This window comes from Hippichthys cyanospilos, chromosome 8 (assembly GCF_059441005.1).
Source record: "Hippichthys cyanospilos isolate Australia breed blue-spotted pipefish chromosome 8, RoL_Hcya_1.0, whole genome shotgun sequence".
NCBI classification, from domain to species: domain Eukaryota; kingdom Metazoa; phylum Chordata; class Actinopteri; order Syngnathiformes; family Syngnathidae; genus Hippichthys; species Hippichthys cyanospilos.
The window spans coordinates 7,220,742-7,245,409 of NC_142376.1; the positions used below are offsets into that span (position 1 = coordinate 7,220,742).

Consider the following 24,668-nt stretch of genomic DNA (forward strand, 5'->3'; position numbering starts at 1 on the left):
TATTAGGTAGGCAGCAGTCTAGGGTGTCAGCTCTTCTCCATAAAAAAACATATTTGACCAGAACTGTATTATTTATTATCATTATTACTATTTTAAAAGAAAAGAATTCTAGTCCATGGCACTGAAAGAGTCCATTTCATTTTATTTTATATTAAATTGTAAATGCATTGATGACTCTTAAAGCAATCAATTGAAGCAGTTTAATAGACTTAAAAGTGTGATATTTTTTAAATTTGTCAAATACACCCACGTAATAATCCACGTCATATCAAAGAGCTTGATTATTTAGTTACTAAATATTTGGCAGCAACCTCTTTTGGGGGGAAACTGGCCCAGTTTGTTATGAGGAAGCGTGCAATTCTAAAACATTTTTATTTCGCAAACTTCAGTAGCGCTGAAAAATAAGAAATACTTGTCAAATTGAATATGTGGGTGAATAAAAAGGTCTTACGTTTGGCTTATATTATTTTTGTATGGTTTTGTTTCTGCAAACATTTGCAATGGGGGAAGATTGATTTCCAAAAGGAAGTCCCTGACTCCAAAAAGTTTGAGAACCCCCTGGTCTATAGAATTGACACAATAGATTACAGTCTGTTCACAATGATTGAATAGTTCACAAAGTCTGTTCTAATGTCTTTTCTCTCCGGTAAAAGAAAATGGCCTACAGTTGAATGGCCGTGGTGAAATCTACGAACTACGGACTGCGGATTACGGCCGGCGGGCTTTGGTTCTAATTGATGATTAAAGTGAGAAACAGACGTTAAACTGACACCGAGCAGCGAAACCGAGATGCTCTGCCAATGTAGCTGAGAGCGAAAGAGGCCGGCGGCCATCAAAGAAACGTTGGGCCGCATCCCAAATTCCCGCTCATTCTCACTCGGCACGGATGTTGATTTTTGGATTTCGCCGCGCTTTGGGGGTGGGGGCGGATGCCGGAGAGCCCCCGGACTGCCATTGTGCTCGCGCATGGAGCCAAATGCACCAAAAGCTAAGCTGGAGCTTGTTTTGCGTGAGAAACAAAGAAAGTCCATCTGAGAAAAAGATGACAATGGCTGAATGCTAGAACAGGAGGGGGGGTTGATGTATAACATTTTTCTTTTAAGAAAGCGAAGGCTTTTTTAGCGTCTCCCTCCCCGGGATGAGTGATGCTTGGCCTCAGTCGGCGGGCGAAAACCCGGGGCAGTGTGGTGCCAAAATGTTTCCTTTACGGAGACTTTATTTAAAAAAAAAAAACATGAGGAGCTTAGCACCAAGCATCTCTACCGCCCCAGACCTAAATTGGAGGATAGGAAGGGATTTCGAAGGCCGGGTGGACGGAGTCATCAGTCAAAGAGCCGCCAAAAGCCTCGGGAGGACGCAAAGAACACAAATCCCGTATAAACACTCCACTATGATACTTGTCCCCCTTTTACAATACAAGCGCGGATGCTCACATTTGTGTGTTTAGTCACACTCTTCATTCGCACTGTTGTATTAAAAGCATGGCTGGGGTTTCGTCAGGCGTTCCAAATGGTGGCGTTTTGAAAGCGCTGCGGCCCGCGCCAGTGTCTAAGAGCCAAAAGCGATACGGCTTTGACATTTCAAACGTCACCAGAGACGACGGCCGTGTTTGTTTTCGTACGCGTCATAATGCACACAATGATGAGGCGCAATATGTAACACACGCATGCACACACAAATAAGAAGCCCGGGGGTGGGAGCTCCGTGTCATTTTGCGAAAAAAAAAAAAAAAAGGAGGGAACTTATTATGTGCAATAGAGTATAAAAACAGACAGTCTTCTGCCATGTTCACCATAACACAACGTAGGCCAATATTTACAACGTGGCCAAAGGGTCTGCATGGGAACAGAATTTGGTGGCCCCCATATCAACTATCAACTCTATTGATTGGACTGCAAACTACCATTACGAAACGTGGCTAACGGATAGTGTGCTGCAATCTTTGGGTTATGATTTTTGGACTAAGATTATCTGTGATCGATAGCAGTGATTCTCAACCTTTTTCAAGGAATTACTTTTTTTAGCCATGCACTCTAACCGAATGACGTGACTAATGGCAATGCACGCTTGCCTAAATAAAATAAGGGCATACGTTTAGCGAAGGAGTCCCTATAAGACAATTTACCGGTCGGTTCATGTTCCAATTAATTTGCTCTTAATTTGAAAAGTCCCTGGCACATTATTAAAAAAATATTTACTCGTCTGTTAAGTTGTGGGTCAAATTGTCAAGTAAATATTGAACCAATTAAAAGTGGTGTTTATATGGATTTTTAAAACTTGTTCAACTTTTGCAAATTTCTGATAAATAAGCAAAGCACAGGTCAAAATGTCCCTACGATATTATTGCTGCTTCTAAGGCTTGAACAAAAAAAGTTGTTAGCCAGCAGAATTACACACAAGAAAATTCTGACATTTTTGTATCTGGACCAAAATGACCAAGGATGTTATAATTTTTGAGAACCAAACGTTAACATAAAGGTATAAAATTAAGTATTGATCTGCCTTTGATAGTTTGTGAGTGGGTTTCTAATTAAAGCTTTTGGTACCCTTTGTAAATACACACACACCTGCAGGTCTTACACACCTAGAGACCTTGTTGCTGCTCTTGAGAAATTAACATAAGTTAGTGGCTAAAACAAATACATAATTTGTGTTCCTTGTAATCGTAACAAAAGGGTTAAATGTGAGTTGCTGATACCTGCAATATTGTTAGAATATTGTTCATGGATTGTAGTCTATGATCAATGGACCCTTGTTCATGATTACTGATCCATACGTTAGGAGCAATTTGCAGTTGTAAGCAACTTTAATATTATGGACATAGAACTCACAGTGTTGTTTTGGGGGCGTTTGAGTGCGATGGTCCAGTTGTGCTTTTGATGCCTTGGCTGGAAGCACTCAAACCGTTCTTCTCTTTTACTGCATCTAAAAACAATCAAATGTTGAACGGGTGAACAGTATACAAGTACAGCGCCGTAAAAAGGCACTTTCCAAGTATCCTAGACTTGTAAACAAGTCATATATGCCATAAGTTTTATTTTTTTCAAAAAAAAAAAAAAGTGAAAGGGTTAAATTCCTGGTCATTCATTTATAGACACATCAAGTTGTCTTTACAACAAAACCTGACAACTACAGTATTGCCTTTAAATGGCAGCAATTAGGGTGCTCATATATAGCGACGAAGTGTCATCATTTTTTACGATGATTTATATTTTCGGCTGGCAGAACAGGTGCCCGTTTTTTTTTCTTTGGGAGGATTTCACGCCGTGACAACAGCACGGCAGATCCCCCTCCTCAAACGAGCGGCGGAGGTTGTGCTAAACAGCAAGCGGGAATGCGAAACAGCGAAACTAACAGCTGTTCTTTGGAGGGGACACGCTGAAGCTAACAGGCTTTTCGACAGAGTAGACGTGGATCTCCAGATAAAGCTCTTCTTGTCCCGACGCCAGCGCCGAGGCCCGGCGGCCGCGTGGCAACTTCACACACGGGAGCTGCGTCAAAGCCACTTGGCTCGCGCTCTTGGCAAAAAAAAAAAAAAAAAGGCGACCCAGAAGAAAAAGCGATAGCGTGAAAGAGAAAGCTTCGCCTCCCACTTGTGGTGAGGCTCACAATGGCGTATCTGTGCCCATCGCTACACTTGTCAGCCAGCAGCCTTTTCTGAAAGGACTGTCGCTAAGCTGCACTGTGATTCTTCCATTGTGCGTTTTGAGTGCGCCGTTTACAAAAAGACGTTCGCGAGCGCGAGAAGACGTGCGCAAAAATCATCTTTCGGATTCAACACAAAGACACAGTGTCCCGGAAAGATGTTAAATGCATCTAAAGGAGACTGAATTTCAGAATGAACTCTGAACTGTTCCTGGAAGACAAATAAAATAACCTAATTCTTGTCAGATTTTCTCCATGTAAAGCAAAGGATAACCATAGGCCTTCATTTACATGATTGAATTTATCCATTTGGATTATGATACATGGACTATGGTTTTCAGGCTGGCGTGTGGCCTATGGACTTCCAATGACCATGGTCTATAGACTAGTATTCATGGTTGTGGTCTATTGACTTTAATAGACGGACAGTAGAATATGGTTTATTAACTCTTTCAGAGCCAAGTATGATTGGAAAAAGAAACCTCGAAAGGGCCAGTATATTCAGTATTTTCACTCACCTTTCAAGGCCAACAGAATATTGTGTGCTCTGTCTATGTAAATATGCTGCCATATGAAAGATTGACTTCCATTCATCAGTTAGAATTCATGCAGGTAATGTGGGTACCACTCATGAGGTACTGGAGTTCTCCTACCCTGGTCTACGGTCTGTGGAATATTGATTTTGTACAGTTTATGGTCTAATTGTGTTTGGACTATGATCTATAGGAGGCATGTCCAAACCCGTTCCTTGAGGGCCGCCTATCCAGCATGTTTCTGATGTTTCCGTCATCCAATGCAGGTGATTCAAGTGATCAGGATTGTTATCAGGCTTCCACTGAGCTTGCTGATGAGCTGATCATTTGAATCAGGTGTGTTGGGAGCACAGAAAGCTTAAAAACCTGCAGGATAGGCGGCCCTCCGGGACCGGGTTTAGACGTGCCTGATCTATGGACTATGGTTTATGGTCATATGGTGTAAGGTCTGTGGTCTATGGATGATTGTTTGAAGTCAATGGTACAGCGACTACATACTTTGGTCCATATAGTCTAAAATTAATTGTCTATTGACTACTGACAATCTCTGAATTGTGGACTGTGATATACTGTACAAACAATGAACTATGGACTTCAGGCGAAGGTCAACAGATTATAGTGTATAGTTTATAGACCAAGGTTTTAGATTAAGCTAAATCATGCAGCAACCTCCAAAAAAATGATTTAAATGCGTAGGCTACAATGGATTTCAATAGATTTCATTGTCTCAGGGGCAACGATGTACCTAAAAACCCTAGAAGTATGGTGGAAATGTGTAACTTTTGACCAATGCATCACAATGCATCACATAGACAAGCGTCCATGGACCATAGGCCAAACTCCAAGACCGTTGTCTAGAAACCATCAAAGATAATACTCATAGAATCATACTCCACAGAATTTTGTTTGTAGAGCATATTTAATAGATAATAGCATTGCTGTCCCTGAAGCATAAAGACATACACTAGAAATGGTTGCCTTCCCCCAAACCACAGTTCACAGACCGAAATTTAAGATGAACACCATAGACCTAAAGCCTATGACTATTGTCCATAGATTGTAACCCATCATGTCATTCATATATTTCCATAGAATTAGCCTTTTTTAAAAAAAACCCAAGAGCACCATTTTGGGGAGTAAAAACCAAATAAATAAAATAAACCTTCAAGCGGTTCATGAGGCTTCAACTGAACTGGATGTCAGTATTTTACACTGTAAAGTAGTGACATCCAGTTCAATTCTATGCAGAAATTCCTTGCATTGCTCACCTAACCAACACTTGTAAAAATGAAGATTAGCTTCTTTTCACTGCCTGATCAGTGTCCTCAATGCAATGTTTTGGGTCCAAGGCGAGGCCGAGCTGCAGGTGATGCAGACGAATCATTGAGGAGACAATTAAGAGGCTTACAAAAAGGGCCACGAGGGCAAAGCGCTGGATTTCATTGGCCGAGCGGCAGCAGGCCGTAGGCTTACGACCTTACGCCGTCGTAAACCACCCCTAGGCGACGCACTTTCTTTTTCCGAAGGACTCATCGGACATGCTCGTCAAGTTTTTGCGTGGAATGAGAACATCGTCGGGTAAGGAATGGCGAGCGTGTAATCGGGAAGGCGCTTTGATCCCCTCTGGTATTTGTGTTCTTCAGACAGTTTGAGTAGCAGCACAGTTTGAAAACGCGTCTCGGTAGCCTGGAATTTACCTTTAAAAAGTACATTTAAAAGACTAATTACCAAAAAAAGAGGGTGCACATTTGATAGACACATATAACCTATGCGAAATATTATGTATCACAGTATGTTAAGCAAGTTTGCTTTATTACTTCTGAACATTTTTGACAGCAAAATCAAAGACCTTTTCAGCATCATTAAATGTTTAGAATTAATACTAATATTCAGTGAAGGAGAAGTCTAAAATTTGATAGTGGGCAATATTTACTTCATACATCAAATAAATTCACATTTGTACATTTTTTTATGACACATTTGACACAGAGGAAGCCATAATAAGAGTTTTTAACATAACATAAATTGAAAATCTCTCCTTCACTCTATGATTTAAATTACAAATATTTATTTAAGGATGAGGATACAAAATTTTAAGAAATAATTACTATATGCAACATTCTACAGCTGGCTTGACTTTTTAAAGCTTCTTTGAAAATTTGATAGCACTCCTCCAAATAAATATGATGACATAGAGTGGGCAATAAGGCCTGGTAATATTAAATGACAATATTTCTTAAATATTATTTGGTATTTATTGATTTAGAGTATGAAAATATGTTAAGAGGTTTCAGGAAGCCAAATTTAATGCTTTTAAGACTGCTTTAGTGAAATTTATGACCTTGTGCTTATTAAATAGCACTTTTTTTTTTTTTACAACATTTTTGAAGACTTAACTATAAAAAAAAAAGTTTACGTTACCATGAGTCAGGGGTGTCCAAACTTTTTTCACAACGGTGAGACCTCAGGGTCATAATTTCTATCTGAGTATGTAAGAGGACTATGATAGATCCATGCATTCTGTTAAAAAAAAAAAAAAAGCAAGTCACCTTCAGCGTCTTTGCGGTTAATCACAGCGACGATTTCCTGGCCGTCACGCACTTCCGCCACTCGGTTGGCCTTCCTCTTGGCCACCTCCGCCAGCACCAGCTCGCCCTTATCGCTTGCCACGTAATGGAGGTCCTTTGAAGGTACAGCGAAAGAGAAAGACGCGTTAATCTAAAATGAATCTGGGCCAGGGTGACAATACTTGTCTTTTTGGGGAGGGGGCATGGCAAAAGGGGTGCAAGGAGAAGGAAACAGATGAAATGGAAAAAGGAGATGTTTGAAGGCCCACATCAGAAGCCCGGATGAAATGTGGCTTTTCCTGGGGAAAACTTTGAAATCAGGCTGCTTGCGTGTGGTTTTGAACTGGGGCGGGATGTTATCTGTCACATGTGGAAAGCGGGGACTCATTCAACACACAAACTCACATTAGTACGGCAGCCTATATTCAAATGCGCTAACTTCCGCATGATTCTCTTTGAACCATGAAGTGCTAAACCGATGTCAAACCTCCACATCACATTCAGATTTGCCTTTGATTCGCACCACAAAATAAGAAAAACACCATCTCAAATCATATTTTCCTCATTGAAATGAATAAAAAGGCAGAGTGGAATTGGCTAATAGAATGGGATCACTCGGCAAAATGTTCAATTACGTTTGTGTGCTTTTTTTGTTCGGTGTACGCAGAGGTGTCGAAAACCCAAGTTTGAAATCTTGTTTCATGATTTTTTTTCTACATATTTTTGACCTCCACAGATCTGGGAAAACAAACTTTTGCAGCATAATAATCAGTTTGATTCTGTAGTTCGAGTATCAAACAGTGCATTTCACAGAAAATATAGTGAAAAAAACGGAACCGACACCACTTAATTGTCTTTGAAGTCACTTTTTGGTTGTTCATCCTTTTCTCGCCCCCCTCGCGTTTTCACCAAGTGGTCCCCGTCAATTGGCTCACATCCCACAAAGTTCTTTAATTTTTGTTTGCCAGTCAAAATAAAAACTGGCAGATAATTATTATTTTCATTATAAGCCAGTGGTTATTTTACATTGGTTTACAATAGTGGTTCTCAAATTGTAGGGCTGGCCCCCCGGGGGGACGCGAGGTAATGCCGGGGAGGGCACAGATGACCCCAGGGAAAAGGCTTTGTGTTTGTCATGTTAAAATAAGATTTTTTTTTTTTTTTTCTGTTTCAGGCACTTTGATGCACTTGGTTATTTTTTTCTCTTTTAGACTAAGCTGTAACCTGTGTAAACACTGTAAAAAATAATTTACAGTTGTTCAAAGTGGATTTCTGTTACTTTTTTCTTTTGTTAATGTTAAAAAGGACACAGGTTTAGGTATACTTATCCAATTATAGATTATAATGTTATTTATAGTCAGCCTTAATTATTATTTTTTTTGTGCTACATGTTTGACACGCATGAATTACCATTAAAAAACAAAAACAAAAAACAGCCAAACCCATGATGGAACTTCCCAAGAAGAGGGGAAGACAATCAAAACGCCGGCAAAGTGACTTGGTGTGAGAATGAATCACATCCGGGCCCCCACAGAGTGGCTCCCGGGCCGGGCGCGGGGCCCTGGGGCCCATCAAAGGCTGCGGCATGTTGAGGGGAGCCTTTCCGCATCAGCGGCATCACACGAGCACGCCGTGGCGACTCGGGAGCTCGTTCGCGGATAACCCTCAGCTGCTCAAGGCAGCGCCCAGCTGGGCCTGCACTCTGCCCTAATACCCGCATATTGCGGGGCCGGCTTTTGTACCCCCACAGGGGCGAGGAGACGAGGAGGAGGAGGGCCGCTGCTTGCCACAAGAGATGAGGCGCAAAGGGGAACACAGGCCGGAAAGGGTGGGGGGGGGGGGGGGTGCCAGAAAATGGAAGCGTATGAATGGGAACAGATTGGGTAATTATAGTGCGGCGTCTGCCCTCTGTGGCGGGCAGTTAGGGAGGAAATGCGAAAATGGACCACAACAAAATGGCCTCAATGGAAGCTCAAAGGAGCCGAGGCGGCGGAGAGCATGAGGGCGCCGCCCCTCAATTACATGTCAACCAGAATTACTTATTGATAATGGGCAGAGCAACTAATTCGATGATGTCACAATACAGCCAACCGACACTACCAGTTTGGAATCACCTTGGAAAGGTTTTCGTTACTTAAATGAATATTTAAAGGCCTATGTCACTTATTGAGCTATTTTCAGCACTGCAAAGTTGATATTTTACCTGTCATTAATTTGACAATTAAACTATTCGGTGCAGAACACTGATGGCTCATCTGCTCTTTGAGTTTGCTCATGTAATATTCGACAGCTGAGCCGTGATTGGTTGTCACCTAAGCCCTGACTATATTCCACATTGTCATATACATAATAACACTACACAATAAAATTATTATTCCGTTCACCTCCCCGAGCAGACCTACATTCCACATGATAATAAAGAAGGCAATAAAAAGCCACAGCCGCTATTATAGTTCTATTGTAGCTTCTATTCTATGCGCCATATAATGCGGTGCACCCTATAAATGAAAACAGTTTTAAACTAGGCCTTCATTGAAGGTGCGCCTTATGATCTGATGCGCCTTATAGTGCGGAAAATATGATATTTTTAAGTCTACCTCAGGACGAAAACGTTCTAACAGTACAATTATGCGGGAAATCGTAGTAGGGTGTGTGCATGCGTGTGAAAGTGCACACAGCGGGGAAGCGATATTGCATGACATACCCAACAGGACAATATGAACATTTGAACGCGGGGCGCTTTATTCCAGCTTAGCGCCTCATAAAGCCGTCTGGATCGTGGAGAGAGTGAGAGAAAGGGAAGAAAACAATGAACGAATGTGAAACGAGGAAGAGAGAGGGAGAGAAAGAGAGAAGCGTATCAAGGCGACTAAGCAGGGATAACAGTAATACTGCGCATAAAACCATCAGATATTACACCTCTTATTTCCCGCCGTTCAAACGCAACACTAATCTTATTTATACAAGAGCTTTAGGGGTTGCGCCGCGCCAGCCAACAGCGGCGCTGATAAAGAGGCCCGTGTTTTAGCGGGCCCGTATTTCAGCGAGGGGAGGTGCTACGGGCGGGTGGGAAGCTAAGAGCCCAATATTGACTGATATTTGGGTGACGTCCAAATAAATGGCGGATTAGGATAACTGGCGCACATTAACAGGCCGCGCGTCGCTGTCAAGCGGGATCAAAAATGACGATTGGTTCCTTTTATGGGATTTAAGTTGCACTTTCGCAGCTGACCCGCTATCGCTTTTATTGCCTCCGCCAAGGTGGCCGTTTTGGTGGGTTATTATCTGGATAAAGGTATAGGCAGTGTTTTTTATTTAAAAAAATAGGTGTACCTTTTTTTGATATTTCCTATAATCTTAATGATTCAATTCATAAGCTTGCACATAGCACATTTGATTTCGCCTTGGTGGGGGTCAATCGCTTTTGCTGTTTTCTAAATATGGTGCACAATTTCGGCTGTAGATTCTTTCATTTTTTGCATTAGAGTTGGGTCCAAGGCCACACATAAACTGAGATTTTATAATGAGAAAAAAAACATGGTGGATGATTACAAAAAATACAACACATTTGCAAATTGTTTATAGTATTGGCTTAATGCACAGTCATATTTTAGATACAAATTGAGCATTATATTTGGCAAAAAAAATGCTGAAATAATTGAAAAATCGACATTCATCTCTTCTTATATTATAATAACACTGAAGATACTAAATAATGTTAATAGAGTTAACATTCTAACACATAAGCACTTCTACTTACTTCAATCTCCAAACACTTTAAGATTCAAAGACTGTTAGAAACATTTAGAGGTCTCTTAAAGTGACGTAATCCAACTGAGAGAATACCAAAATGTGTAAAACTGTTATCAGGTCAACGGGTGTAATATATATCGAACAATTCTGGATTGACTGAATGAGAGGATGTTTCCAATTGCTTTCTGACTGGCACTGTCTTTTTGAATAAAATCCTTTTAATATTGTGTTATGGATGACGCGCCCTTTGACAACTTCATACTAAAAACGTGCATAAAAGAACAAAAGTAGCATTGAATTGTTACCTGTTTGCCACTCCCAATATAAACATAAAGTCCTTGTCAGGGGGACTTAACACATTCATTCAACTACTGAGTGGATTTACACATATTAAAATGAACATCACAACTGTTAAAATGAGTTCTGTTTAACAGTGCATTCTGAGGGGGGAATAAATATGCTAAATTAAAATGTTTCGCTATGGACTTTTCTCTTATCTTTAGCTGACGAGCAGCTCTGGACCCTTACCAAACGCTCAAGTATGCAAATGATAAAATACACTTACACTAATTAACGCAGGCTTAATCCCTGGACATGCGCACACACACGTAGACGCGCACACACACACCTGTTAGCCTTGTGTTTGACTAGCACTTGTATCAGATAGGTGTTAAGGACTTTCATAAACGCTAATTAGTCATCTGAGAGACAACAAAGAGCTTAATGGCGAGAACGTGTGATACTTCGCCATCATTCAGCCTTTCCCGGCATCAAGATAGTGGCGCGGGATAACTGCTAAAGATGTATTTCGGCGTAAAAACACAGCGCTAGGGGTGGGAATGGGGGAGGTGATGGCGGTGGAGAGGGGGTGTGTCAAATGAGCTGGCATCAGATTGTGCTATCACGCAGCTTTTGATTTAATTAACACGTGGGTAATATGCACTAACGAGCTGCAAAAAGAGCAAGGGTGGGGGGGAAGAGGAATTACCTGATTATTACTATTATCGTTGTCAAGAGCTAAGTAGGCAACAATAGAGCAGTGACAACTATGATCCCGGCCCAAATGGTATGTGCGGAAAGTTTTTTTTTTCATTATCAAAATGGGGATTATATGTTATGAAATGTAACTGAGCTGGGCAATCATATTTTTCAATTTAATTAGTAAGTACAGTATATAGTATAGTGTATATAATTTTTTCCTCACTGCATAAATTCATAAAAACGTATTCTATGTTCTATTATTTAAATAATAAGTGTGTATCATGTGCTAATCAGCTGGGAAAGAGTTCAGGGCAGAAAACATGAGGATTGCTCTTGCCAATTTTATCATTATCAGAGTCATTGTCAGAGGCTAGTTAAGAGGCGACCCCCCCCCCTCTACCCAAGATATGTATGTAACCCCCCCCAAAAAAAAGACCTCTACTTGTACCCCACCCCACTCCTGACCCTACCTTCTCCGTCCTCCCCTTCAATTTGGGCCGACACTAAAGTGTTTCACTTGAACAAAAGCTTTCTTCTTTTGGAGGGGAGCGCTATTGTTAGCGATTAACAATAGTGCCCGGGGAGGGGGCGGCGGCAGGGCGGGGGGTGTGAGTATCATGCTGGGTCATCTGCGTGGAGTGTGTGTGCATTTTAGCCAGTCGGCCATGCGTTATTGAGTTGTGTGGGCAAGTTAGAAGTCGGAAAGAAGTTGGGTGAGGATTGGTGGGGTTACCCTCATTAACCCCCCCCACCCCTCAAACAACCCAGCCCAGTGGCGTCGTCCAAGCGGCGGGTTAAAGCAACATAACAACCTAATTAGAGCAAGGGGTGAAATGTCACTGTTGACTTTTACTGCTCGCTTGATCACCGAGGGGAAAAAAAAAAAAAAACAATGCTAACGGCTGTAAAGCTAACCTTTTGGAGACCTTTTCTATTGAGGTCAATGCCACTCATCCACGAGGAGCTAAATCACCATACACTATGTTCGGATTAAGAGCAACATTTTGGAAAAAGTATGGTTATAATCTGTTTGAACTATGGGTTTAAAGAGCACCATGTATGTTTTTGATGGCACAAAACCAAAATTGACTTCCTGCACGATAAGCAGCACTTCAATGACAAACGAACGTTTAATCTTCTTCTTCAAAAAGAGGCTTTGAGTCGTTTAATGTCATCTATTGAAGTGCAATTAAACTAAGCATAACATGAAAAAAAATACACATCGCTTATTTAAATGTAGCCTAGCCTTTCAGTCTGCTGGTTGATCCCAGATCACTGAATAGTGTTAAATATTGTGGTGCTAAAATGTCTAGAGCACAAACGGTGTAGCAACACATAAAGACAGACTATTATAAGAGTACTTAGTCATATATTCTTTATTCTCTGCAAAGAAGTAACATTAGTACTGATGAGCTGAGGTTAGAAAGGATTAATGACATTTCAATACATACATTTCAACCTTAATGCAGCACTGTATGAATGTATATATATATATATATATATATATATATATATATATATATATATATATATATATATATATATATATATATATATATATATTTATATATTATTTATTTCCCTTTTTTAGAAATTTCCTTACGTTTCTGAGTTCCTTGTGCTACTTTGTATCCATTTGTATCCATACCACCGCCTACCCCCTTTTCCTTGTGCTTCCGCAACAACCCCTTCACTTCACCCTTTCAAGGTCCGCAGTCAGGGCTCCACCTTTTCACCGCAACTTGGGCTGCATATTAGCGTTTCAGAGCGAGAGCGGGGCCCCCGGATGGATACGAAAAAAAAGAAGAAAAAAAAAAGAAGGGGTCCGCCGCATGGAGGAGCATTTCAGCATGGAGTGGAAGAAAAAGGGCGAGCCCAGGGCCGCTGAAAAGGCGTCCGTCACACCTGCTCCCCGACACTTGAATGGGTTACAAGTCAAATGCAAATGGGGAGTAACGAGGTGGCGGGCTTGAATGGAGCGCCCAGAGAAAAAGAGGTCGCACAATGCCAGCGGAGCCTCTTGAACTTCATGAGAAACTCAGGTGGCGGCGCACCTTTATTGTAGGTCATTTTGTGTTTGCCGCTTCACTAGTGAGAAGACGAGTGCGAGGTAAAATGAGAGGGAACACGTCCGAAAGGCGTCATTAATTCTCGTTATTGTGTCACCGATCCGGATTGGATCACTTTATGGGGCAGCTGCTGCCATTCACAAGATTTTTGAGGGGTATAATTAACAGATTTCCGGAAACTATTTTCACAAAGCATTATATTTATCATTTCATTGTGATTTCACAGTTTTTGAACGAATTTGCTGTCTGAAATTTCCAAGCTTTTGTTCCAAAGTTGTTGTCGTTCATAAACAGTTAGTCTTCTTTCCCAAATCATCCTTTAAATGCTTAATACATATGAACTTAGAAACACAAAAAATATAAACCTGTTAGTTTTAACCTAGACCCATGGAAAATAATAATTTAGATAAATCAATTCAGGAAAAAATGAGATGCTTTTTGTGCATAAACTCACCAAGTGGCATTGAAAACTAAGGATAAAATACAGTGAAGGCCCGTTTATTATAGATGTACTACTTCTTAAAATAAAAAAAAAACAAACAAACACATGCACCATGTTTTTTTTAGTATACAATTCAAAGTGTTACCCTCTGGTTGGCACTGTGGGGCTCATAAAAGCCGGGCAAACAGATTATTTTCTTCCTAATAGCTCTTAACTCATTCAATGCAAGGAAAGTATTTTCACGTTTTTGTAAGAGTCCAGGCATTCAATCCCAGTTACCTAAGTATTGATTTAATACTTAAGTATTAATGAAATTGATGTCCTTACTGTACTTAAGGGGACAGTGTGTAAGATTTTGACCGTTTTTGGTTAAAAAGGAGTAAATTCAATGACTATAAATTTCAAAAACTTGCAGATAAATGTGTTCTTAATGACCAATAGTATGTTTTAAATATAATCGTAGGTCAAGTTATCATTAAATTATATTACAAGGGGGGTGGCACTCCTCTGGAGGCTGCCATGCCTGCTACGAACAATGGTAAATGTACGTAATTAAAAACGGTCGAAATTTTAACTATTGTCCCTTTAAGTATCGCTTTAATACTTAACTATCTGGGATTTAATGTTCGGGCTCTTAAAAAAAAATAAAATAAAAATAAGTCCCTGGCATTGAATGAGTTAATATTCTGAATAACAACAAAAAGGTGCCCAGCTGGCTTAATAAAGAATATATATAAACAATAATACTGATTGGACTATTGTGACACTTTGATTTCTATTCAGTTAATCTATATACTGTTCATATTTATTTAATATTTTATTATTTTATTTATTTTATAATATTTTATTTGTGTTTCGCTACCTTTCATTCCTCATTTAATAATTGGTTGAAAAGTGCAAAAGCAACTGTGGTTCTCTGTTCCCATATATGAGGTGAATGAATTATTATATTGCAAAAGCCGTTACTTAGGGAAAAAAAATGGGATAACAACTAAAACTATTCGTCGAAAGAGGCATCACTGATAAAAAAAAGTTTGTTATTTATTAGACTGCAATACCTCAAGAAAAAGTGAATGTGGCTCACCATGAAAAGATCTTTGGCTTGCAAATCAATGGCGAGCAGGAAGGCCTTCTCCAAGCGCTCATGCCTGAAAAAAATGATAAAAAACATCAATGAAATATAAAATATCAGACATGAAAACACAACATTCAGCACATATAGGACATGAATGTGCTTTTTGAAACATATAGAAGGCAGACTACCAAACGGCTAAACTTACTTCCTGTAGTCAAGAGCCAACTGTGGAACAAACAAAAACAAGGGAAAGAGATGCTTGGTGAGTGTGTGTGTGTGTGTGTGTCCCCTCCTCCATTTGATGTCAACGGAGAGAGAAAGAATGCAGGTGGGCGATAAGAGAGGAGAAAGGGGGAATGCCAACCAGGAAAGAGGAAGGAGGGGGTGATGCTAGCGGCGGGCGTGAACAACAGCGTCCATTTCAGTCAAACGCACAGCGACAGATGCCAGCATGAAAGGATGGCGCAAACAGGTGCACGACGTTTGAAATGCGCATCAGCGGCGGGACAAGATGACTTGAAAGGCTCGGGAATGGGAGTCATTTTCTGACGGACCCATTTTGGACCCGACTTCTTGCAGCCCCGAGTAGTCATGTTGTTATTTGAAAGATGACGTACGATCTTTTCCTATGGCATAACAGCACTAGCAAAAGAGGATTTCACTACTGACATTTATGTCAAACTTATCAACTTTTAGCTTTTGAATGTTAAATTTTTAACCACCTTTTTTGTTTCGCGCTGATTTTACATTTTACATTGTTTTGTGTTGTCAGTTAACTTCGCCACGAAAATGGATTTCTGCCTTAAAAAATGATAAAACATGCAGAACAAGAACTAAAACAATTATTTGTGTTTACAGCTAAAAAAAATAATACATTGAAAAAAATTGAGTAATTTTTTTTTTTTTTAAATGAGGCAAACCTTAAAAATACTTTTCTTTTTTTTTGGCACTGTATTCATGCTGTTGCAATAGTCTTCATTAGTCGCGAGCCTCGTGAGAATGATCGCTAAAGATGATGCATGGATGGATGCATGTTGCGTGGCCTGACGCCATTGAGCTACATCATGATGGGGGCAAGGCAGCCATACAGTAAAAGGCAAGATCTCTGAAAATGAGGACTTTTAATTCCTGGTTAGAAACATCAGTATCATAAAACTCATATTTAATCAGAAATGAAATCATCAATTTTCCAAATATCTTTTATATGCGCATAGTACACTGTGGAGAAAATAAAATACCATGTTATAGGCCCTTTAAAAGGATATAATTAAATTCATTTTTTTGTGTAACATTTAAACCTCTTCAAAACAGCTGATCGAAAATGATGACTTTTACCTTCGAGAATGTTCATGTCTGTATATTCCAAATTATGATCTAGCTGCTTTACCGAATAAGGTGGTGGAAGAAGCGTCTGGCACATTTGTGGACTGATTCCTTGAAGTCTGCTGTGACGATTTCAGGAAGAGGCGCTGGCGGGGCGTAAAATGTTGCCAACGTGGTTTCTAGTTGCTCTGTAGGGAGAAATAAACAATTAAAAGGAAAAACAAAACAATGTACACTATTCTCAAGTGGTCACTCAACTTCAAGAGTCACATTATACTGCCGCCCAATGGCCAAGGGGTGTAGACCACAAGGAGCAGCACAGTCTCCATTAAATTGATGCAAAAAATGGCAAAATTAACCGCCGTTTTTCCCCAAATAGAGGACGCACTTTTCTTGCTAAAGTATTTAATTACCTCAATAATTATTCTTAAAGGATTTTTGCATGTTTGTTTGTTTGGTTTAAAATCTCGAGTACCCCCTGGACTTCCTTCAAGTACCCCCAGATTCGAGAACCATTGAGGTAGAGAACACGGAAATGAATTTTCAAATGACTCTTTTATTAAGTCTAGCCTTTTAGCATATACATGCAATCATGAACTTGGTGAAACACAGATAGTGCGCAACTTCAGGTATTTATAGCAAAAGGAACTCGAGCCGCGACGCGAGGAAAAGGAAAAAAAACACCTGCTTTGAGAGCATTCCATGTTTCATTGGCGAGGTGTTTACTGACCGCACACAATGGGGGAAATCTGAAGCACACTTAATGCGCAACAAGTTACATTGTCGCCATTGGCGTCCTATACACAGTAACATAGAAAATACCAGAATCTTACCCTAAAATTAAGGGTGCGTTCCATTCAAAGGTGAGTCGTATATTTGGGGAATTTTAATTACCCATCATTATTAATATAAAAAAAATCCGTACCAAATATCCAAAAGTCAGTGCAGGAGCCCACCTTCAGTGCGGGCGTCAAGAGGCAGCCTCAGCAGGTGGTTGACGATGGCGCTCAGGCCTTGCCAGCACTGGTTGGCCGCGATGCTCCAGTCCAAGGTCTCCAGCATGCCCACAGCTTCCTGCACCTGACCGGCGCGCAGATGCTGCTGGATGAGCTGAACCGGGCTGAGCCGGACCCCGCTCAGCACCCCTAATAGACATTTGGATTAGCATTTGTCGTATTCATTTCAAATTAGCAAAATGAATGAATTCATTTAAAAAAATGACTGAGAGTGGGTTCCATATTCGGGTTTTACGTTATTACAGGGGTTTCAGGGGTTCGTCTTTAAAACCAGGATTAAGGTTTCAAATGAAGGTTTTAAGACTGGGATAGTGTTTCAAATTAGGGCTTTAAATGTTCTCTAGGGGGTTTCAGTGACAAAGAACTGGTTTGAGTTCTAAATTCTGGGAGGGCAACACCCCGCAAAGTAAGTTTTTGAAGTCAAACTTTAAGGTTGGGTTCCCCAACTGCATGAGGGTTTCTGAGTAAGGATTTGAGAATAGGCTAGGGTTCATCTCAGGCTATTTTCAAGTCAGAGTTTGGGATTTGAACCTCAGTTGAGGTCTCAAATGAAGAGTTTCAGGTTCGTGTTGGGCTTTGAAAAAAATGATCATAGTAAACTGTGATTTTCATTTCAATATAGAGCCTTCAGTCAATTTAACTTTGAATTCAAGTTTTACCAGACGTAACTTTGCACCAGAGGTGCTTGATTGCCTCTTTGTTTTGTTGTGTGTGTGTGTGTGTGAGATTAGAATGAATAATGAACAAAAAAATAGCTCTGATAACCTACCACCACCACCACCAACATTGTGTGTGTGTGTGTTTACAAACAACAGATGACTGATCTATTTTGCCTGATTAAATGTATTTTTAAGGGGGGGGGGGGGGGGTGTGGGAGTGGTGGGGGGTTGTCGGTGATGAACCCTGTTTTTGTATAGGTTAAAATGAACATGGGAGCTGATTGATGAGCCTTAAAGCGTTCTTCTGCATTTATCTGAGTGTCAAATTAATGGAAGGTGGCTCTGTGATTATTTGTATGTGCGCATGTGTGTGTGCGTGAGGGGAAGATGAAGCAATTAAAATGACAAGCTAGCAATTAACAAGCCCCAAATCCCCTACAGAGTGTGCTAATGTGTGTAAATACATCAGCAGCAGTGTGTACGCGCGCGTTTGTGCGTGTGTATGTGTGTGTAAGTCAAAACAATGAAGACAACGTAACTTGACGCCAAGGTTAAAGTTTCAAATTCGGGTTTCAACCTGGATTCGGGGTTCAAACGAGCTTTGAGTTAAATTTGGAATGTAAAAAATAGGTTTAGGCTGCAAAACAAAATTTTGGATTTTAAAATGGGGTTTCAAGCCTTGGTTAGTGTTTCAAATTAGGGTTTAATGTCAGGGTTGGGGTTTCAAACAATCTTCACAAAGATAAAGTATTCTTAAGAGGCTTCTTCTAAATCGGTTGCCGGTGGTTCAGAAAGCCCCATTGGCTCCTCCGGTAAATTTGTGGACAGATGCCAAGGTGAGCGGGAGTCTTGCTCTCAGAGGTCATTCAATAATGGCCCCGGGTGGGCAAACGCACACCCTCCCTCGTTCTCCTCCAGGTGCATTGTGGGGTGCAGTTTTCCAATAGATGGTTTGCAGTGGCTGCGCTCCCCTCGGGGGCCTTGATAAAGTTTGCCAATCAAAACAAGTTTGCAACACACAGGCGCTCAAGTGTGTCACATGCACTCTTTAACTATGAATTCTTCAAAATCATGTGCCTTCAAACTTGTGTGTTCATGAGAGAGCAAGTGTGCCTGTAGGAGTATAACAGTATGTCTGAGAGTGTACGGTATGTGTGCGAGAGTAATAATGCAAGTAACCCAAATAATTTAGATGTGTGTGTGTGCATGTGAGAGAGCAAAAGAGAAACAGACAGAGTGAGAGAGATGGAATGAGCGCTTGTGTAAAGAATGTGTGAGTCACTGTGTGTGAGTGTATAGCAGAGTCTGTAGGGAAACAAATGGAGAGCATGTATTTGTGTGTGTGGAGAGAAAATAGAAGCGTGTATGAGAATATAAGAATGTGCGAGTAATTGGAAATGTAAGATTACCCATATATGAGTGTGAGATAGAATGCAAGGGTGTGTGCACTATTGAGAGAGTGAGAGACTTTGCTTGCGAGAGAACATGTACTGTATGTTGGTAAGAATATGTGTGATAATGAGAGAAAGTGTAACAGAGTGTGTGACAAAGTAAAGAGAGCGCTTGTGTATGTGTGTGTGGGAGAGTATGCATGAGAGTAAGAACATATGTGTGAGAGCGTGCACGTGTCTCTGTGTGAGTCAAAGAGTGTGTGTGAGTGTGTAAGGGAGCCTGTGAAGGAAAGAAGAGATATTCATGTGTGTTTGTGTGTGTGGAGATAAAACCAGATAAGTATGAGAGTATATTATGCATGTAAGAGTATGTAAATGTGAGATAACATGCAAGGGTGTGAGTATGAGTGAGAGAGAGTGGGAGAGGACGTTTAAGTGTGTCTGTGTATGTTGGTAATATAGTACGTGTGAGTGGAGTGAACTTATCAATGATTGTGTTTACTTGTGTGAGTCAAAGAGTGTGTGTATGTGAGTGTGTGTGCCTGTGAGTATGTGAAAGAAGGAACATTTGTGTCACTGAGAATGTCAAGGGTTTGTGTGATTAAATGTGAAAATGTGTGAGAGTGAGTGTGTGTAAGACCGTGTGACAAAGTTAAGAGAGAGCATGTTGATTGTGTAGAGAGAACCTAAGAGACTCTGTCACACACTCACACAGAGGCAATCAGAAACTCTCTCATACGCACTCACTCTCATGCCTCTCTTACACTGTCTCTCACAAATCCACATTCTCTCTCGCTCACACAGACAAACACACACACACAATCTTTTTCTTGCGCTCTTTTTTTTTTTACTAGTTATTCTCTCAGTTGTTCTGTCTCACTCTCTCATTCTTTTTCTCACACACATTCTCATGCTCACTATCACACTTTCACATGCTCACTCACTCATGGTCTCTCTTACATGTAAAACACACACACACACACGCAGAAACACACTCTTTGACTTACACACATTTACAGATACTCCCTCACTCACATTATTCTCTCATTCAAAATCTCACGTTTTCTCTACACACACAAACACGCACTCTTCACTGTCACACACTGTCACTCATGCTCTCACAGTCAGACACAATCATGCGGACACACACTCTTTTACTTAAGACACATTTACACACACACACACTCTCTCTCCCACACACATTCTTCTCTCATAAAACCTGAGTGTGCATGCGCATGTGTATGTAGGTAGAAGATGATGCGTTTGCATGCCTGGAAAGGGGAGGGTGTCCTCTAACAATGGCGTTGCCTCCTCTGATCGCGTGCCAACGTTTTGATGAAGGAAGCGACTGCGCGTCTTTTTCTCCATGATAATCCCCCCGCCACCACCAAGCGCACACACACACACACACACACGCACACACATACACACACCCAAAGTAATTTCTTTGTTTGTGCGCACTTCTCTGTGTTGACTCCTTTGACAAGGCTCGCTACATGACAGAGTGAAGAAAGACTTGGCCCAGCTCCAAGTTTTGTGTTTGTGTGTGTGTTTTTTTTTTTTTAATTATTCCATAAGAGGAAAGAAGCCGATTGGCGCAACCCCCCCCACCCCCGTTAAACACACACGCAGGCTAGCCAGCCGCCCTGTGCCTGCACCGAGATATCTCATCTGGGCACACGCGTGGGCCAAAAGTGGATGGCAGGGATGGAAGAACAGCAAGGCAAATACTGGCAAGGGGAATTAGGTGATGCCAGTCTGGGTGCCAAGCCTGGCTGGAAACCCTAACATTGGTTTCGAATACTGGGTAAGAATCCAATGGTAGGGTTTTACATCTGGGTTACGCCTTCATTATTAGGTTCGGGTACCAAATCTAAGGAATCAAATTAGGGATTTAAATAAGAGTCTCAAACCAGGGTTAGGATTTAATAAAGGGTTCCCGATTAAGATTCTAAATCAGGGTTTCAAAACAGTGAGTATTTATGTTTGGTGTTGAAACCTAAGTTAGGATTTTAAATTAGCATAGTCAAATAGGATTTGGGGCCTGGTTTAGGGCTTCAAAATAAAGTTATGATTTGAAATGAGGGTTTAAAGCAAACTATTGAAAATGTTGTCATCCCAGCTACTTACCCATTTGTAATCTCAAAGTTGCGAGCAGTCCCCCTTGGAAGACTAGCATCATGGTATCTGCCTCATTGGCACCCTCTTCAGGACCGGCGGCCCAGTGCAGTGCCCGCAGAGCACCGGGGCAGCGCAGGTGGCGGCTCAATCTAAGCGTGGCTGCAGGGGTCACCTCTTCGGCCACCAACGCCACTTTGACGGGCGCAAGGCCCAGGTCCCAGTACATCAGCTCGCCCTGTTCGGCCGCCGCCGCCGCCACCAAGGCGCCGGCCGGATGCCAGGCCAAAAGGGTGGGCGGCGCAGGACAGGGGGTCCGGAGGGAGATCCCCCGATGCTGGTCGTACAGCACCAGGGACGAGTCGCTGAGGCCCAGGAGGAGGGCGGTTTCGTCAGGGTGCGACGAGCAGGATATAGGAGGCGACGGCAGTGGGATGCGGGTGGCGGACAGGCGGTGCAGGCGTCCTTTGGTGTAGTCGTAGACGCAGGCTTTAGCCCAGGACGACTCTCTGGAGTTTTGGGGTCCTGCGTGCGCTTCCACCGTCAGCAGCTGGGGCGGCTGAAAGTGGCTGAAGGTGCAAAGCAAGAGATCACCTTCTGTTTGCGTTGAGCTCAGGACCTGGAGACAGTGGGGAGTAGAAGACAATGATTGGGTCAAATGAGGATGTGAAGCCAATGTCCGGGTTTTGAAATGAAGTCTTGACTCGTTGGGTAAAAATGGATCTTTGATGTCTAATGCCAGCAATGGCAAAGAATGAGTTAAGAAAAGTCTTGGTTTCAAATTTGGATTTTAAGTCAATGTTTTTTAAGCCTGGGTTAAGGCTTCAAATTAGGGTTTTGAACCAGAGTTGAGAATAAGTGCTTCACTTTAGTGTTTGGAGGCTTTTTCTACACATAACCAGGATTACTTAAATTGGGATAATCGGTCCACAACATCCGTAAATTTTAGGTTTGTTCATTTACAAGCATGCCAAGCAGCTAGGCGGCAGTAGTTTCACCAATTTCTGTCCAATCAGAAACAACCTTCTCTTAACGTCACTGGCGTTGGCATCTTTGGCGAGAAATCGAGTAGAATTATCATGGAAATCTCTTGTTTACGATTGCTACATGTAAACACAAATCCGGAGAATTTGGCCAATCTCCACTTTATTCTGAGTTTTTGAGATCTTTGGTTTTCATTGGCTGTAAGCTTGTTTGGGTTTTCGGACAAAGGTATACATTAGGGTTTCAAGCCAGAGTTAAGGTTCTCAGTTATTAACATTGGCTTCAATATTAACATTGATTATTAAATTGTGTAAGGTTTCAAAGAAAGCTATTAAGGTATGGTCTCAAGTCAGGTTTTATGTTACAAAGGTTTTAAAGCTAGGGTTTCTAGCTAAGGGTTTAATTTATTAACAATTGCTTGAGGCTTGTTGGGGTTTGGAACAAGGTTTAAGTTGTTACGTTTAAACAATTGGTTTAAATTAGGTTTTGAAGCCAAGGTTAACATTTTAACATTAACTTTGAGCTTGTGATCGGAGTTTCAATACGTCTTAGGCCATCCTCCCCCCTCCCTCGGCCCACCAAAAACAGAACCCTGAAGCTTCGTTGGCACAGAGCGCAGTCACCCTGGTAAACACCAAACTGTCAATCAAGCGCGCCAATGATAAGCTCTTGAAACTCAAGGTTAAACAAACGCAGCTTCTCCCCGAGCGCCAATGATAAACAAACACCCTCGGCGGGCTGAGAAACCACCACAAACAACAAGCCTTGGTCAGTATGATCCATTTCTAAAAAGCGATTAAAAACGCGGCACCTGGATCACAGGCAGCTGCCGGGCGAGCGGCAGTTGCGCAGTCACTCGGATGGCGCTTCTCGCGGCGCCTCTTCGTCTTTTCAGAGGGGATTTAAGCACGGTTACAAAGCTTCTGTTGGAGGCCCGCGCCGAGCGTGGCGCCTTTGGCTAAACCAAATCGTTTCATTTTGCCGCGTGGACAGAAAGACGGATCGCCTCGGACAAAAGCTGCTCGGCGCCGTATATATATATTTTTTTGGCACGCACCGCCAAAAAGGGACTTAGGAGGGAGGAAGGGGCTTGATTTTGCTTGCGCATGATGACTGTCTTTCTGAAAGTTTTTTTTTTTTTCCCTCCTGGTAATCCACACCAGAGAAGGCTCCTGCTGCTCCACAGGGGGTGAAGGATATTCCCCAAAAAGGGTGGTTTGCCTAAAAGAAAATTCAGTTGGAAGAGGTTGACATCTTGCGTAGTTAAAACGACATAGTTTGGCCTTTTAACCCGTTAGCAAAATGCTAATAGTAATTAACATCTAAGTTGATAACACAAACGGTGAAAAAATAACATGTTGACTAACACCCTAACACAAATCTGTCATATATTATTCATCCTCTGCATGGAATAACTGTACTGATGAGGAATTGAGATGTTGATGAAAGATTATTATAAATTATGTTTTCTTTTGTTTTGTTTTATGAAGTAATGCCATTACTGTATGTTTTTAGATTTACATTTTCAAGCATATTGTTTCAAGAAAGATTTAGGTTTTAATTTAGGGTTTGAAGTCTTGGTTAGTGCTTTAAACAAGGTTAGGGTATGAAATCAGAGGGTGAAGTGAAGATTAAGGTTTGAAGTAAAGATTATGGTTTCAAATTAGGGTTTAAAGCCAGGTTTAAGGATTTTTAGGCAAGGTTAGCGTTTCAAAACAATGTTCAGTTTTGAAATAGGGGCCTAGACGTGTTTAAAATGAGGGTTTGAAGCTAATAAGGTTTCAAGCTTGATTTGGGGTTCAAAAAAGCATTTGAAAATAGGATTGGGGTTTAAATTTAATGCTCGGGTTTCAAATAGAATTTCAAATTAGGGTTTCGTGACAGGTTAAGCGTTTCACAATGGGGTATGATTTTAAACTCAGGGTTTTAAGACAAAACTATTAGGGTTTGAAAAACAGGCTTGAAAAGGGCTGTTTTTTTTTTTTAGCCTGGTTTAGGGTAGCAAGAATGTGTGAGACATTCAAATTGGGTTTGAATCCAAGCTTGGTTTCAAAAGTTACCTTTTCAAATACAGATTTCAGGCTGGTTTAGTGGTTCAAACATGGCTTTAGG

General features: G+C 41.3%; 1 protein-coding gene across 5 annotated transcripts in view; it reads right to left on the reverse strand.

The window, feature by feature from the left end:
- The window catches only part of wdpcp (WD repeat containing planar cell polarity effector), a 97,558-nt gene that overhangs the window by 6,203 nt on the left and 66,687 nt on the right, over window positions 1-24,668 (reverse strand). For all 5 annotated transcript variants that reach the window (XR_015866341.1, XR_015866339.1, XM_088420871.1 and 2 more), the window contains 6 exons: window positions 21,585-22,191; window positions 17,345-17,533; window positions 16,453-16,576; window positions 15,075-15,138; window positions 6,728-6,860; window positions 2,832-2,925 (listed from right to left, as the gene is read on the reverse strand). Coding sequence is in view for 3 of the 5 variants with exons in the window: in XM_088420871.1 (XP_088276997.1) it covers window positions 2,832-2,925; window positions 6,728-6,860; window positions 15,075-15,138; window positions 16,453-16,576; window positions 17,345-17,533; window positions 21,585-22,191 (1,211 nt within the window). In the remaining 2 variants the exon portion in view is untranslated. The remainder of the gene's footprint in view (window positions 1-2,831; window positions 2,926-6,727; window positions 6,861-15,074; window positions 15,139-16,452; window positions 16,577-17,344; window positions 17,534-21,584; window positions 22,192-24,668) is intronic.